At 35.0% G+C, this 12583-nt stretch overlaps 1 protein-coding gene across 1 annotated transcript; it reads left to right on the plus strand.

The window, feature by feature from the left end:
• Positions 1 to 11669: 11669 nt before the first annotated feature.
• LOC141651419 (uncharacterized) lies at positions 11670 to 12332 on the plus strand. Its single transcript, XM_074459133.1, has one exon. The coding sequence runs from the start codon at positions 11670 to 11672 to the stop codon at positions 12330 to 12332; it is 663 nt and encodes a 220-aa protein (XP_074315234.1).
• The last annotated feature ends 251 nt before the right edge of the window (positions 12333 to 12583 follow it).

The raw sequence follows: 12583 nt of genomic DNA on the forward strand, positions 1-12583 counted from the left end.
TTTCAGTTTGAATAATTGAGTGAAATGAGAAAGATGGGGAAGAAAGTGGGACATGTCTGACGGTTGATTGACAACCCTGCATGCATGCGACTTACCCTATGATTGTATGAGGATAGAGGTAATTAAGATAGCCAATATAATAATATTGTTAGTGGGTTTTCCATCATCATCTTAGCCACCCATATGCAAGATCCAAGGGTATACAATGAGACTTATGGACTCACACTTACTATAAGGACTTATATGATCCTTACACTATATATATATATATATATATATATATATATATATATATATATATATATATATATATATATATATATATATATATATATATATATATATATATATATAGTATTATGATCATATAAGTCCTCCTCCTCTCCTTGAGTCCATAAGTCCTCCTTAGAGCCCTTGGATGAGAGAAATGAAAGGCTGAGATTTACACAAGAAAAAAGAGGATTAAAGCTAATTAAAATCACTCTCTCACTATCACAATAATTAATCCTAATTAACCACTAATTCAATACATATACTCTTTTCCTCCCACCTACTTATCTCTCATCCTCACAGTTTCTTTCACACACACACACACACACTCTCTCTCTCTCTCTCAAATCCTCTCACCCTCAAAAACCCTAAAACTCAAAACCCAAAAAAATAAAAAAAATTACCCCTCCTCCCTTCCCCAACCCCACCGGCCGCCAGCCCACCACCACCTACCCCCACGACCACCACCACCCACCCCCACACCATCACCACAACCCCACCACGACACCCCACACCACACACCCAAACCACCAATCTCACCACCACTACAACAACTCCCTCCATCGGCCGCTCTACCGCCTGTTACCACCGACGAGAACGCCACCCTTCTCGCCACCTCCCCGACACCACTGCCACCACCAGCCCTCCCACAACCCGACACCACCACCACACCTCCCTCACGCCACCACCACAACACCGCCTTCACCATCCCACCAAATCTGCCACCCTCACACGCCCCCCACTGCCGCCACCTCCCTCCCCTTTTCAAGATCTATGCCACCCTCCTCCGTTTTTGATGTTTTGTGTTTTTTTTGTTTGTCGTCCATTTTGTCAGATCTACTATATAGTTTTTTTTGGTAGATCTAACTTTTTACGGGGGTGGTGTTATTTTTCATAGGGTTGTTTTGATTTTAATTTTTCAAATATCGTTTTGTTTAAATATGTCTTACTTTATATTTTAAAAATCGTTTTTTTTTTATATTTTTTTCAAATCTACCACCATTCACTATTTTTAGTTATGAAAAAGTTGTTTAATTTTAGATCTTGTTTAATGTCATTGTTGGTGTTGTTTTTTTTTTCTCTCTTCCCGTCTTCTCAAATCTAGGTTCTTTTTTGTTTCTTTTTTGTTTTTTTAAGATTTGGGTGTTTGTGTTTTGTGTTTTTTTTCCCTTCAAATGTCTTGTAATTTGTCTTGTTATACATATTTTTATCAAATTTTTCCTTTATATTTTTTTCTTAAATCTTATTTATATTTTGTGAGATCTCATTTTTGAACTTTTTTCTATTGATTTTTAATCTTCTAGTAAAGTTAAAGTTACACTTATCTTTGTTAAAGTTATATTTTTCTTTATTGAAATTACACTTATCTTTTGTAAAGTTACACTTTTCTCTATTAAAGTTACACTTATTAAAGTTACAGTTTTATCTATTAAAGTTACACTTACCCCTATTAAAATTACACTTTTTTTCATTAAAGTTACACTATTAGAGTTACATTTTTCTCTATTAAAATTACACTTATTAATGTTACGGTATCTATTAAAGTTTCAGTTTTCTCTACTAAAATTATACTTTTTACACTTTTCTTTGTTAAAGTTACATTTTTCTCTGTTATTAAAGTTACACTTATCTTTATTAAAGTTACGGTTTTCTCTATTAAAGTTACAGTTCTTTCTATTAAAGTTACACTTTTCTCTATTAAAGTTACACTTTTCTCCATTAAAGTTACACTTATCTCTATTAATGTTACCCTCTCAATGACTAAAGTTATACTCCAATGGACTAAAGTTACATTTTTAATATGGACTAAAGTTACACTCTTAATGGACTAAAATTACACTATCAAAGGACTAAAATTACACTCTCAATGGACTAAAGTTACACTTTTTATACGGACTAAAGATACACTCTCAATGGACTAGGTTATACTCTCATTGGGCTAAAGTTATACTTTCGATGGACTAAGTTACACTTCTAAAAAGTTAAAGTTACACTTTTTCTTGTTAAAATTACACTCGTAAAAGACTAAAGTTACAATAAGTTATGATAAAATTACAAAAATTCCAAATATTATTCGTCAAAATCACTCGAAAAAGACTAAAGTTAAACTCGTAAAAACGCAAAATTGTCGTAAAGTTTCTTTAAAATTACAAATTTCAAAATAATATCTGTCAAAACCGCTTCGTAGTTTAAAGTTACACTTTTTTTTGTTAAAGTTACACTCTAAAAATAATAAAATGTCATAAACTCGTCTCAAAATTACAAAAAAAACAAAAGAAAATACGTCAAAACCGCTTTTTTTTTGTTAAAGTTACACTTTTTTGTTAGAATTACACTTGTAAAATTTGTATAAACTTTGAAGCATAAGAAGACAAAAGATTATGTTAAGTGTGTATGAGAATAAATTAGTGAATGTATAATTAAAGCTAGAGAGAGAAAGTGGGATTAATTAGTGCATAGGAAACTAATTAGTGTTAAGTGTGTTTCTTACTTTCAATCTTAACTATCAATATTGAAAGATCCAAATGTATATATATATATATATATATATATATATATATATATATATATATATATATATATATATATATATATATATATATATAGAGAGAGAGAGAGAGAGAGAGAGAGAGAGGAGAGAGGGGGGGGAGTTCTAATGAGTCCAACATGTGTCATTGAGTCCATAAGTCCCTCTAAGGGCCATTGGATGGACTCAATGGATGGTTGAGATGAATTTGATTAAGGGCTATTAAAAAGAAAAGGTAAAAAATGTGGATGGTTGGATTGAGATGGGTGGTTGAGATTGAAAATTACCAAAAAAATTTACCATTAATCAAATTTCTATACACTAATTAATTTTTCTTTCTCTCTCTAGCCCCTAATTAATCAGTTTTGAGTTTCAGATTTCAGAAGTGTAAATGTAATGTTGTATGAGTTTTACAAGTGTAAATCTAACACTTTACGAGTGTAAATGTAACATTTTAAGAATGTAAATTTAATTTTTTGTGACGGAAATTTTGAATTTATATAATTTTAACATTTTACAAGTGTAAATCTGATGTTTTACTAGTGTAAATGTAACATTTTAAGAGTGTAAATTTGATTTTTTGTGACGGAAATTTTGAATTTATATAATTTTAACATTTTACAAGTGTAAATTTGATGTTTTACGAGCGTAAATGTAACATTTTAAGAGTGTAAATTTGATTTTTTGTGACGGAAATTTTGAATTTATATAATTTTAACATTTTACAAGTGTAAATTTGATGTTTTACGAGTGTAAATGTAACATTTTAAGAGTGTAAATTTGATTTTTTGTCACGGAAATTTTAAATTTATATAATTTTAACATTTTACAAGTGTAAATTTGATGTTTTACGAGTGTAAATGTAACATTTTGAGAGTGTAAATTTGATTTTTTGTGACGGAAATTTTGAATTTATATAACATTTTACAAGTGTAAATTTGATGTTTTACGAGTGTAAATGTAATTTTTTAAGAGTGAAGTTTAATTTTTTAGGCAATTTTCTATATAAAAATTTGAATTTATATAATCTTAACATGTTACCAAGTGTAAATGTGATGTTTTACGAGTGTAAATGTAGTATTTTAAGTGTAAATTTGAAGGTCTGCGAGTGTAAATTTGAAGGTTTAAGAGTGTAACTTTGATCCTTTTAGTGTAACTTTGGTCCTTTACAAGTGTAACTTTGGTCCTTTACGAGTAAAACTTTAGTCCGACTACCAACAAACACCACCAAGTCGTCCTCCACCACCAACTCATATCCACAATAACTATGAATGCAAATTTATATAATTTTAACGAGTGTAAATGTAAAGAGTGTAAATGTGAGGAAATACAAGTGAAAATTTAAAGAAATATGAGTGTAAATGTGAGGAAATACAAGTGTAAATTTAAAGAAATATGAGTGTAAATGTGAGGAAATACAAGTGTAAATTTAAAGAAATATGAGTGAAAATGTGAGGAAATAAAGTGTAAATTTAAAGAAATATGAGTGTAAATGTGAGGAAATACGAGGGTAAATGTAATGATTTACGAGTGTAAATGTAAAGAATTATGAGTGTAAATGTAAAGAAATATGAGTGTAAATGTGGAGAAGTACGATTGTAAATGTAAAAAAAATATGAGTATAATAAATATATTTATTAGATCTCGAAAAAAGCTACAAAACCAAAAAAATATTTTATAAAAGAATTAAAAAACTAAAAACACAAGAAATATGAGTGTATAATATAGATCTACAAAACCAAAAAAATTCTAAAAGAAAAAATTGTAAACTAAAATAAAAATAGATCTGAAAAACAAAAATAACGTTAAATATGAAAAACCAAACCAAAAATTATACAAGATGAAAATTCAGAAAACAAAAAAAATAATGTAAAAGACAAGAAAACGAGTGTAACTGGTACCCGACACACATAATAATAAAACTGAAATTTGAGAGGAAATAATAATAATTAGATCTCGAAATAAAACACAAAACACGAATTTTTAAAAGACGAGATTAAAAAAAAAAAGCCAAACTAAATCATATAAACACACAACCAGACGCCATTTCCGCCAAAAGAAAACAAAACAGAAAACACAATTTGAAAACGATGAACAAAAAACCAAACGCCATTTTTGCCACCACCAACGCCGTCCTCTTTCTCATATCCTCTCCTCACATCATGACCCACAAACAACCACAAACCGACAACAACACCCTCGACAACATGCCGCGCTAAATCAGATCTCGATTTTCCATGGTGGTGTCGGGGCGTGTCAGATCTGGCGGCAGTGTGGGGTGGTGCGTGGGACTAGGTCGTGGTGGAGGGTGGGTCGTGGTGGAGGATGGGTTGAAAGGGTGGGCGAGGGGTACGGTGGTGGTTGAATTTTTTGGGTTTTGAATTATTTGGGTTGGTGGTGGGAGGTGGTTTTGAAATATACGAGTGAGGTGGTGTCGGGTCGTGGCGGATCTGGGTGCATGAGGGAGAGTGAGGAAGAGAGGAGGTGGTGTCGGGTAGTATTGGGCCGCTGAGATCTGATTTTTTGTTTTTTTTTTTGTTTGTGGTTGTAGGTGGTGGTGGCAGAGGTGGTGGATTTGTGGTGGTGTGCGTGGTGGTGGTGGTGGATTGAGTAGGGAGGTGAGGGTGTGGTGGTGGCAGATAGGGCGTGGCGGGATATGAGGGAGGTGAGGGTGGTCGGGGTGGGGTGGTGGGTGGCGGTGGAGGTGGTGGGTGGGGTCGAGTAGGTGAGGAAGTGGGTGAATTTTTTTTGAATTATTTGGTTTGTAATTTTTGTTGGATTTTTGAGAGGAATTGATTTTATTTGATTTTTTTGGTTTGTAGAGAGAAGAGAGGAATGATAATTGTGTGAGATGAGAGAAAAGTGAGTGAAAAATAGATAATATATAGTAAAATTAGTGGTTGATTAGTGAAGGTAGTGAGGGAAAGTATTTAGTTAGCATTAATCCCCTAATTTTTGCACTAATCTTCCCTTTTTCTCTTTCAATCTCATCCCTCCATCCTATCTTTTTAAGGGTCCTAAAGAGGACTTATGGACTCAATGGATTTTGGTGGACTTATTAGATCTCATTTCTATATATATATATATATATATATATATATATATATATATATATATATATATATGGGATCCGATGAGTCCACCTAAATATTTGAGTCCATGAAACAATATCACGCACTATACAAAACAATATCACGAATTTTTTTTCGACTTTTTTTTTCAGAATTTTTTTTTCAATCTTTTTTTTTCGAAAAATATTTTTTTTTTCAAAAAAATTATTTTCGTGTACGCTGTGATATTGTTTAGTATAACGAGTGATACTGTAAACTGTGATATTGTGTAACATAACGTGTGATATTATATTACTAAACAATATCACAATTTTTTTTGGTGTAGTATAAGCTGTGATATTGTTTAATATGACGTATGATATTGTATCATGGATTCACGGACTCAAAAAGATAGGGTGAACTCATGTGATCCTAATTATATATATATATATATATATATATATATATATATATATATATATATATAGGCGGGATCTCGTGAGTTTGGTTCTTAAGGTGAGTTGTGAGTTTGGAAAATCTAAACCATTAAATAAGAAGAATTGAAGGGCTGAGATTTAATCGCGTAAAACAAACTGAGAAGTTGAGATTAAAAAACCTAACGCAATGACAACAGCCAAATAAAAATCAAAGGCTATACCCCTCTCTCTCTCAAAAGTGGCGACAACGACTCATCTCCGCCGCCGAACACCGTTCTCTCTCCTCCGTTCTCTCCTCTTCAACTTCTCCAACCTCCGATATCTACCTTTCTCTTGGATGACATCGTCCCGATTCTTCTCCTGTAACTCGCATGACTCGGTGTTTAATCACGAGTTGAACTCAGTCAAGGAATCGGAGCTTCGTAACTTAGGGTTTATCGATGGAGATCGTCGTGAAGGAGGAGGCGGTGGTTACGATGGAGGATATGGAGGTGGTGGATCTCGTGGAGGATCCGAGTGGAGGAATTAATGAAACGGATAAATAGTGTTTTGATTCAAATTCATACGTTTTTTGATGATTTGGGACTGATTAAATGATTGTTTTGGCGGAGATTCAGATTATTAAAGTGTTTTCATTCAATTTATTTCGTTTTCTTCGATTTTTGAGTTTGTGATTGATTAGTTGATGTTCTGCTGTTAATTCAGATGATAAACAAGCCTTTTCATCCAAATTCTTGCATTTTTCATTTAATTGTGACTGATTAGTTGATGTTTGGTTAAAATTCAGATGATTAAGGATGCAATAACAACTTTGAAAGAGAGAAACGGCTCGAGTTAATACGCGATTCAGAAATTCATGGAGGAGAAGGAGAAGAAGCTTCCGTCAAACTTCCGGAAGCTTCTACTCGTCAATTTGCATAAATTTGTTGCTTCTGGTCGTCTAGTCAAGGTCAAAGCATCTTACAAGCTTCTTGCAACTCGCTTCTCATCGCAGAAAAGCGGTGAGCCAACGAAGGTGAAGAATGCGAAGCCCTTCTTTGTCAAGCCAAGAAAGCGCATTTAAGCCAAAACTCAAGGTGAAGGCAAAAGCAAAGCCTACTAAAACAAGGAGCTTGGCTTCTGCAATGGCTAAGGCTAAACCAGCACCAACAATTAAGTCAAAGTCAAAGTCAAAACAAGCAGCTCCAGCTAAAACCGCTGTGAAAGTGAAACCAAAGGCGGTGGCTGGGACTAAAAGGAAGGCTACTGCCGCTGCTGCAAAGCCGGCTAAGGTGGCTAAAACTGCTGTGAAAGCCACCCCTTCAAAGAAAGCTGCTAAGCCAGTTGTTAAGAAGGTGACGCCAATGATTAAGAAAGTGGTTAAGAAAGCTGTGAAGAGTGTTAAGCCGAAAAGCGTGAAGAAGGCGGTGCCAACAAAAAGGGCCATGTCTACTAGAGGGAGGAAGTGAAGCGAAGTGAATTGATCATGATCAATTCTAGGTTTTTAAGTCGATCATGGTGATGATGATGAAGGATAGCGTTGGATGTGTGTACAACATAATAGTCAAAGTGACACCAGAATAACATCAAAATAACAGCAAAATAATAGTAGAATAACAGCATAATAACACGTGGTAAAAAAAGAAAAAAAAAATCAAAGTTGTAAAAAAAAAATCAAAGTGGCACCGGAATAACACCAGAATAACAGCACAATAACATGCGGTAAAAAAAGAGTAAAAATTCAAAGTATTAAAAAAATCAAAGTGACACCGGAATAACATCACAATAACAGCAGAATAACAGTAGAATAACAGCACAATAACGCGTGGTAAAAAAAAGGAAAAAAATCAAAGTTACAGCAGAATAACATCACAATAACAGCGGAATAACAATAACATGTGGTAAAAAAAAAAGAAAAAAAATCAAAGTAGTAAAAAAATCAAAGTGACACCGGAATATCACAATAACAGCAGAATAACAATAGAATAACAGCACAATAACACGTGGTAAAAAAAAGAAAAAAAAAATCAAAGTCGTAAAAAAAATCAAAGTGACAGCAGAATAACATCACAATAACAGCGGAATAACAATAACAGCACAATAACATGTGGTAAACATAAGAGAAAAAAAATCAAAGTAAAAAAAAGCACAATAACAGCATAATAACATGAGGTAAAAAAAAAAGTAAGAGTAAAAAAATTTCAAGTAAATAAAAATCTGGTACAAAAAGAAAAAGAAAAAAGGTAACATAATGAGAAAATTAGAGAAAAACATAAGAAGAAAAAAAAAATCAAAGTTGTAAAAAAAGCATAATAACACAAGGTTAAAAAAAGGAGATAAAAAAATTAAAGTAAAAAAAAGAGTAGCACTAGAAAAAAGAGAAAATAAGTAAATGACTGATTTTATATGATAAGTAAGATTAGATCTTGACCATTCATCTCTAATATAATCTAGTGGCTGAGATTTCCAAGCACAAACTCACAACTCACCATAAGAAACCAAACTCACAAGATCTTATATCTCCCTCCCTCTCTCTCTCTCTCTCTCTCTCTCTCTCTCTCTCTCTCTCTCTCTCTCTCTCTCTCTCTCTCTCTCTCTCTCTCTCTCTCTGCGAACCGTACGAAATTCTATATAAGGACTCATATCACTGTCAGGCTGTCAGCCCAATAACAAAAAAAAAAAAAAAAAAAAAAAAAAAAAAAAAACAAGCCCAAAACCTAACATCCTATCAAGTATCAACCTCGACCTGTTTCTCACCCATCTCCAATTCCCTATCCACCAACGCCTGACGTCGGCTAGTACTCCGGCGAACCAGACGCCGGCGATGCCTCCGGCGACTCAGATGCCGCCGCCGACATCCTACGCATACACACCACCACCGAACTTCTCTCTCTTCCTCGGTTCTTCTACGTCGTCTCATCGCCTTGTACCAGCCAAGACATCACTGGCACATCCCAGATGTTGTCGGAGCACCGTCCCTATTTAACGACATCCATTCCTTTTTTTTGTTTTCATTTTTGTATAATATGTAAAAACATTCATTTTATAATACTAGATCTAAAAAATTGAAGAATTTGAAAAAGTAGTAGCATTTGGTGGTTCATTTGAGTATCATATGTCAAACATATGAGGAATATAATTGTTGTCCAGGATTCAAGTGCATCGACCCTCGAATATTTCATTATTATCCTTTTCCGATTGATTCAACAAAGGTTCCTCCCGGTGGTGGCGAATGTATTAGGAAATAGAATATCAATACGGTAAAAATAATAAACGGTGTGTATTCCATTGTGAATCCGCAATGCTACCGGTTTATTATGTTCAAGCCGTCACTTATTTTCTCGATCTTTTTGGATTTCAATTGTTTGCATACAGAGGTTTGAGTTGCCTATGTAACATTTTACCATCTACTTGATATGGAGCATTTTCATTTGAAAAAGTAGTAGCATTTGGTGGTTCACATCTCGTGGATGTCGTCGACGACATTTAAGGTGCCTGGTTATATGTTCGGCGTCGTCAACATTGTTCACTGATGTCTCAGGTGCCATCTGAGATGGCCGTGGTGTGAAACCGATGAATTTGTGTTGTTTTAGTGGCGGTGGTGGTGATAGTGATGGTGATTGCGGTGGTTGTGGTGGGGGCAGGGTGGTGGTTGTGGCGGTGGTGGTGAGGGCAGGGGTGGTGGTAGTGGATACACAGATTACCACCCGACATACGTACGGTATAGCTACCAGATACACATGTATCCAGCAGTAATAGCATGTGTATCTAGTAATAATACCATGTGTATATAGGGTAGTTCGTCACGGATTTTAGCATGTGTATCTAATAATAATACCATGTGTATATAGGGTAGTTCGTCATGGATTTTAAGTGGAGATTTTAATTTAAGAGCACACATGTGCCATCATGTAATTGTATCCTTTACTGATTTTAATTCTTGTACTCGTTTCCACCTAATTCTTTTTGCACAAATTAATGTTCCTCTTGCACTCATGCACTATAATGGTTTATTTAACTAGACTACGCATGTTCCATCAATCCATATTATTAAACTCAAAATCAATGTCATCGAATTTGAGTTCATAATATCACTAATGCCTTCGAATTTGTAAAGATAGCTCCATGAGCAAGTGAACAACCTCATTATCCTTGTAAACCGCTTTGAGCCGAACTATATTTAGTAACTAGATACACTTGTTTAAGTTACTAGATACACTTGTTTAAGTTACTAGATAAACTTTTATGTTACTATATACATACCTTTAAATAGTTAGATACACTGCTTAATGTTATTAGATACACATCTTTAACTAATTAGATACACTCTTTTACTTTGTTAAATACACATATTTGACATGTTAGAATATACAAATATGCTAATTCCTTGAGCTTCTTTACCTTACTACATACACATCTCTTATATATTAGATACACTCCTTTAAATTTCTACATTCACTCATTTGGTGTAGTAAGAATTTCATTAGCTTACCTAAGTCTGAAGGCGGTCTTGGTATTCGGAGTATAAGGTGTATGAATCAGGCACTTCTAGGAAAATTGGCATGGAAGATCTTGAATTCGAGGGACTCTCTGATAAGTAGGGTATTCTATTCGAAACTCATTGGAAACGATTCACTGGCTCTTCCTGAGGCTTTGAAAGCTAGTAGCTCCATGTCATGGGGGTGCAAAAGTATTTCCTATGGTATGGAATTGGTCTTACTAGAATTGGGATGGAAATTTGGTACCAATTCCGGGCTTAATATTTGGAAATCTAACTGGGTTAATGGGACCGCTCCTGCTAGTATTACTAGTTTTGGTTTCCCGCCTCCCCCCTCCATGTTGGAAAGAACGGTTAAGGATTTGTTGCTTCCCTCCTTGTGTTGGAACTATGACCTTATCTACGAGTTATTTGATCACGAGTGGGCTAGGAAAATTTGTGCTATGCCTATTTGTAAGTCCACTTCTACTGATTATTTTTTCTGGAAGCACACGACGTCTGGTATTTATTCGGTCAAGAGTGGTTATGCAATTTGCCTCGCTTCTCACCTATCCAAATTTAGTACCTTTAAAGACCTTAATCGTATCAACCCCACAGTGAAGACTTTCTGTAAAAGAAAATTATGGCAGCTTCCTGGTCCTCAGGTTTGGAAGATTCTTATTTGGAGAATTCTCACAAATTCCCTTTCAGTTGGAGCGGAATTTGCAAAACGGAATATCAACTTAAACCATTGGTGTCCTTTTTGTGGTGATTCAGGCCAATTGAGACTTTAGAGCACCTTTTCCGTGACTGTCCTTTGGTGAAACGCTTGTGGGCTTGCTCTCCTCTTGGTTTGTCTACGGATTTTCTCGAGTTTCTCTCTTCGAGATTGGGTTATTAATTGGATCTCTTTCTTTGAATCAAAGACCATGGAGTCGTCTTCTACTATTCTCTTCCTCTCTATGGTTTGGAGTATTTGGCGCCTACGAAATGAGATGATCTTTGCGGGAAAGGTGTTCTCGATAGACTTCTTTTTCAATATCCAGGCTAGTGCGGCGTGTGTGGCGATGGAGGCTGAGAACGTCACTACTACCAGAGCAACGGGGGGTTATGGGAGGCTGCATTATGACCCATGGGATACATCTAGAAGCGATATTGCAAATAACATCCCGTACTTTGTTGTAGGGGATAAAGGTTCTTGTCAATCTTTTCGTGCTAAAGTTGACGCTTGTTGGGAGACCTCGTTACATGCCTCCTTAGGATGGGTGGTGTACTCACCGACGGGAGAATGCTTTCGCACTTTTGCTCGTAGCTTCACTGCTGAATCGGCTATTCAAGCTGAAGCTTTTGGAATTAGAGACCTTATCAAGTGGGCTATGGGGGCTAACATTCGACACTTGGATATCTCTTCCGACTGCCTTCAAGTTGTGCTTCAGCTGGCTCAGGTGGAGGTGCCGCATCACTTAACTAAAGGATTGTTGCAGGATATTGAAAGTTGTTTCACATCTTTTCATTGTATTTGTTTTAGTTTTTTACCTCGTCGTCTCAATAAGGTTGCCCATAACCTAGCTAAAGTTGAAATGAGGTTGTAAGGCAATCATTTTTACAGCTGCCAAAAAAAAAAAAAAAAAAAAAAAAAAATTATTAGATACACTATTTATCTTACTAGAAGAAATAATTCAAATGAATTAAGGTATTAATACTAACAAATAAATACATTGAACATAACACTACTACAACACATTTTCATTCAGGATAGTGATAGGGCGCCACCGGGTGGCACCCAATTTGGGTGTCACCCGGTGGCGCCCTTTCATTTTCCTTTCATAAATGACCATTTTTA

This window comes from Silene latifolia, chromosome 4 (genome assembly GCF_048544455.1).
Source record: "Silene latifolia isolate original U9 population chromosome 4, ASM4854445v1, whole genome shotgun sequence".
NCBI classification, from domain to species: Eukaryota; Viridiplantae; Streptophyta; class Magnoliopsida; order Caryophyllales; family Caryophyllaceae; genus Silene; species Silene latifolia.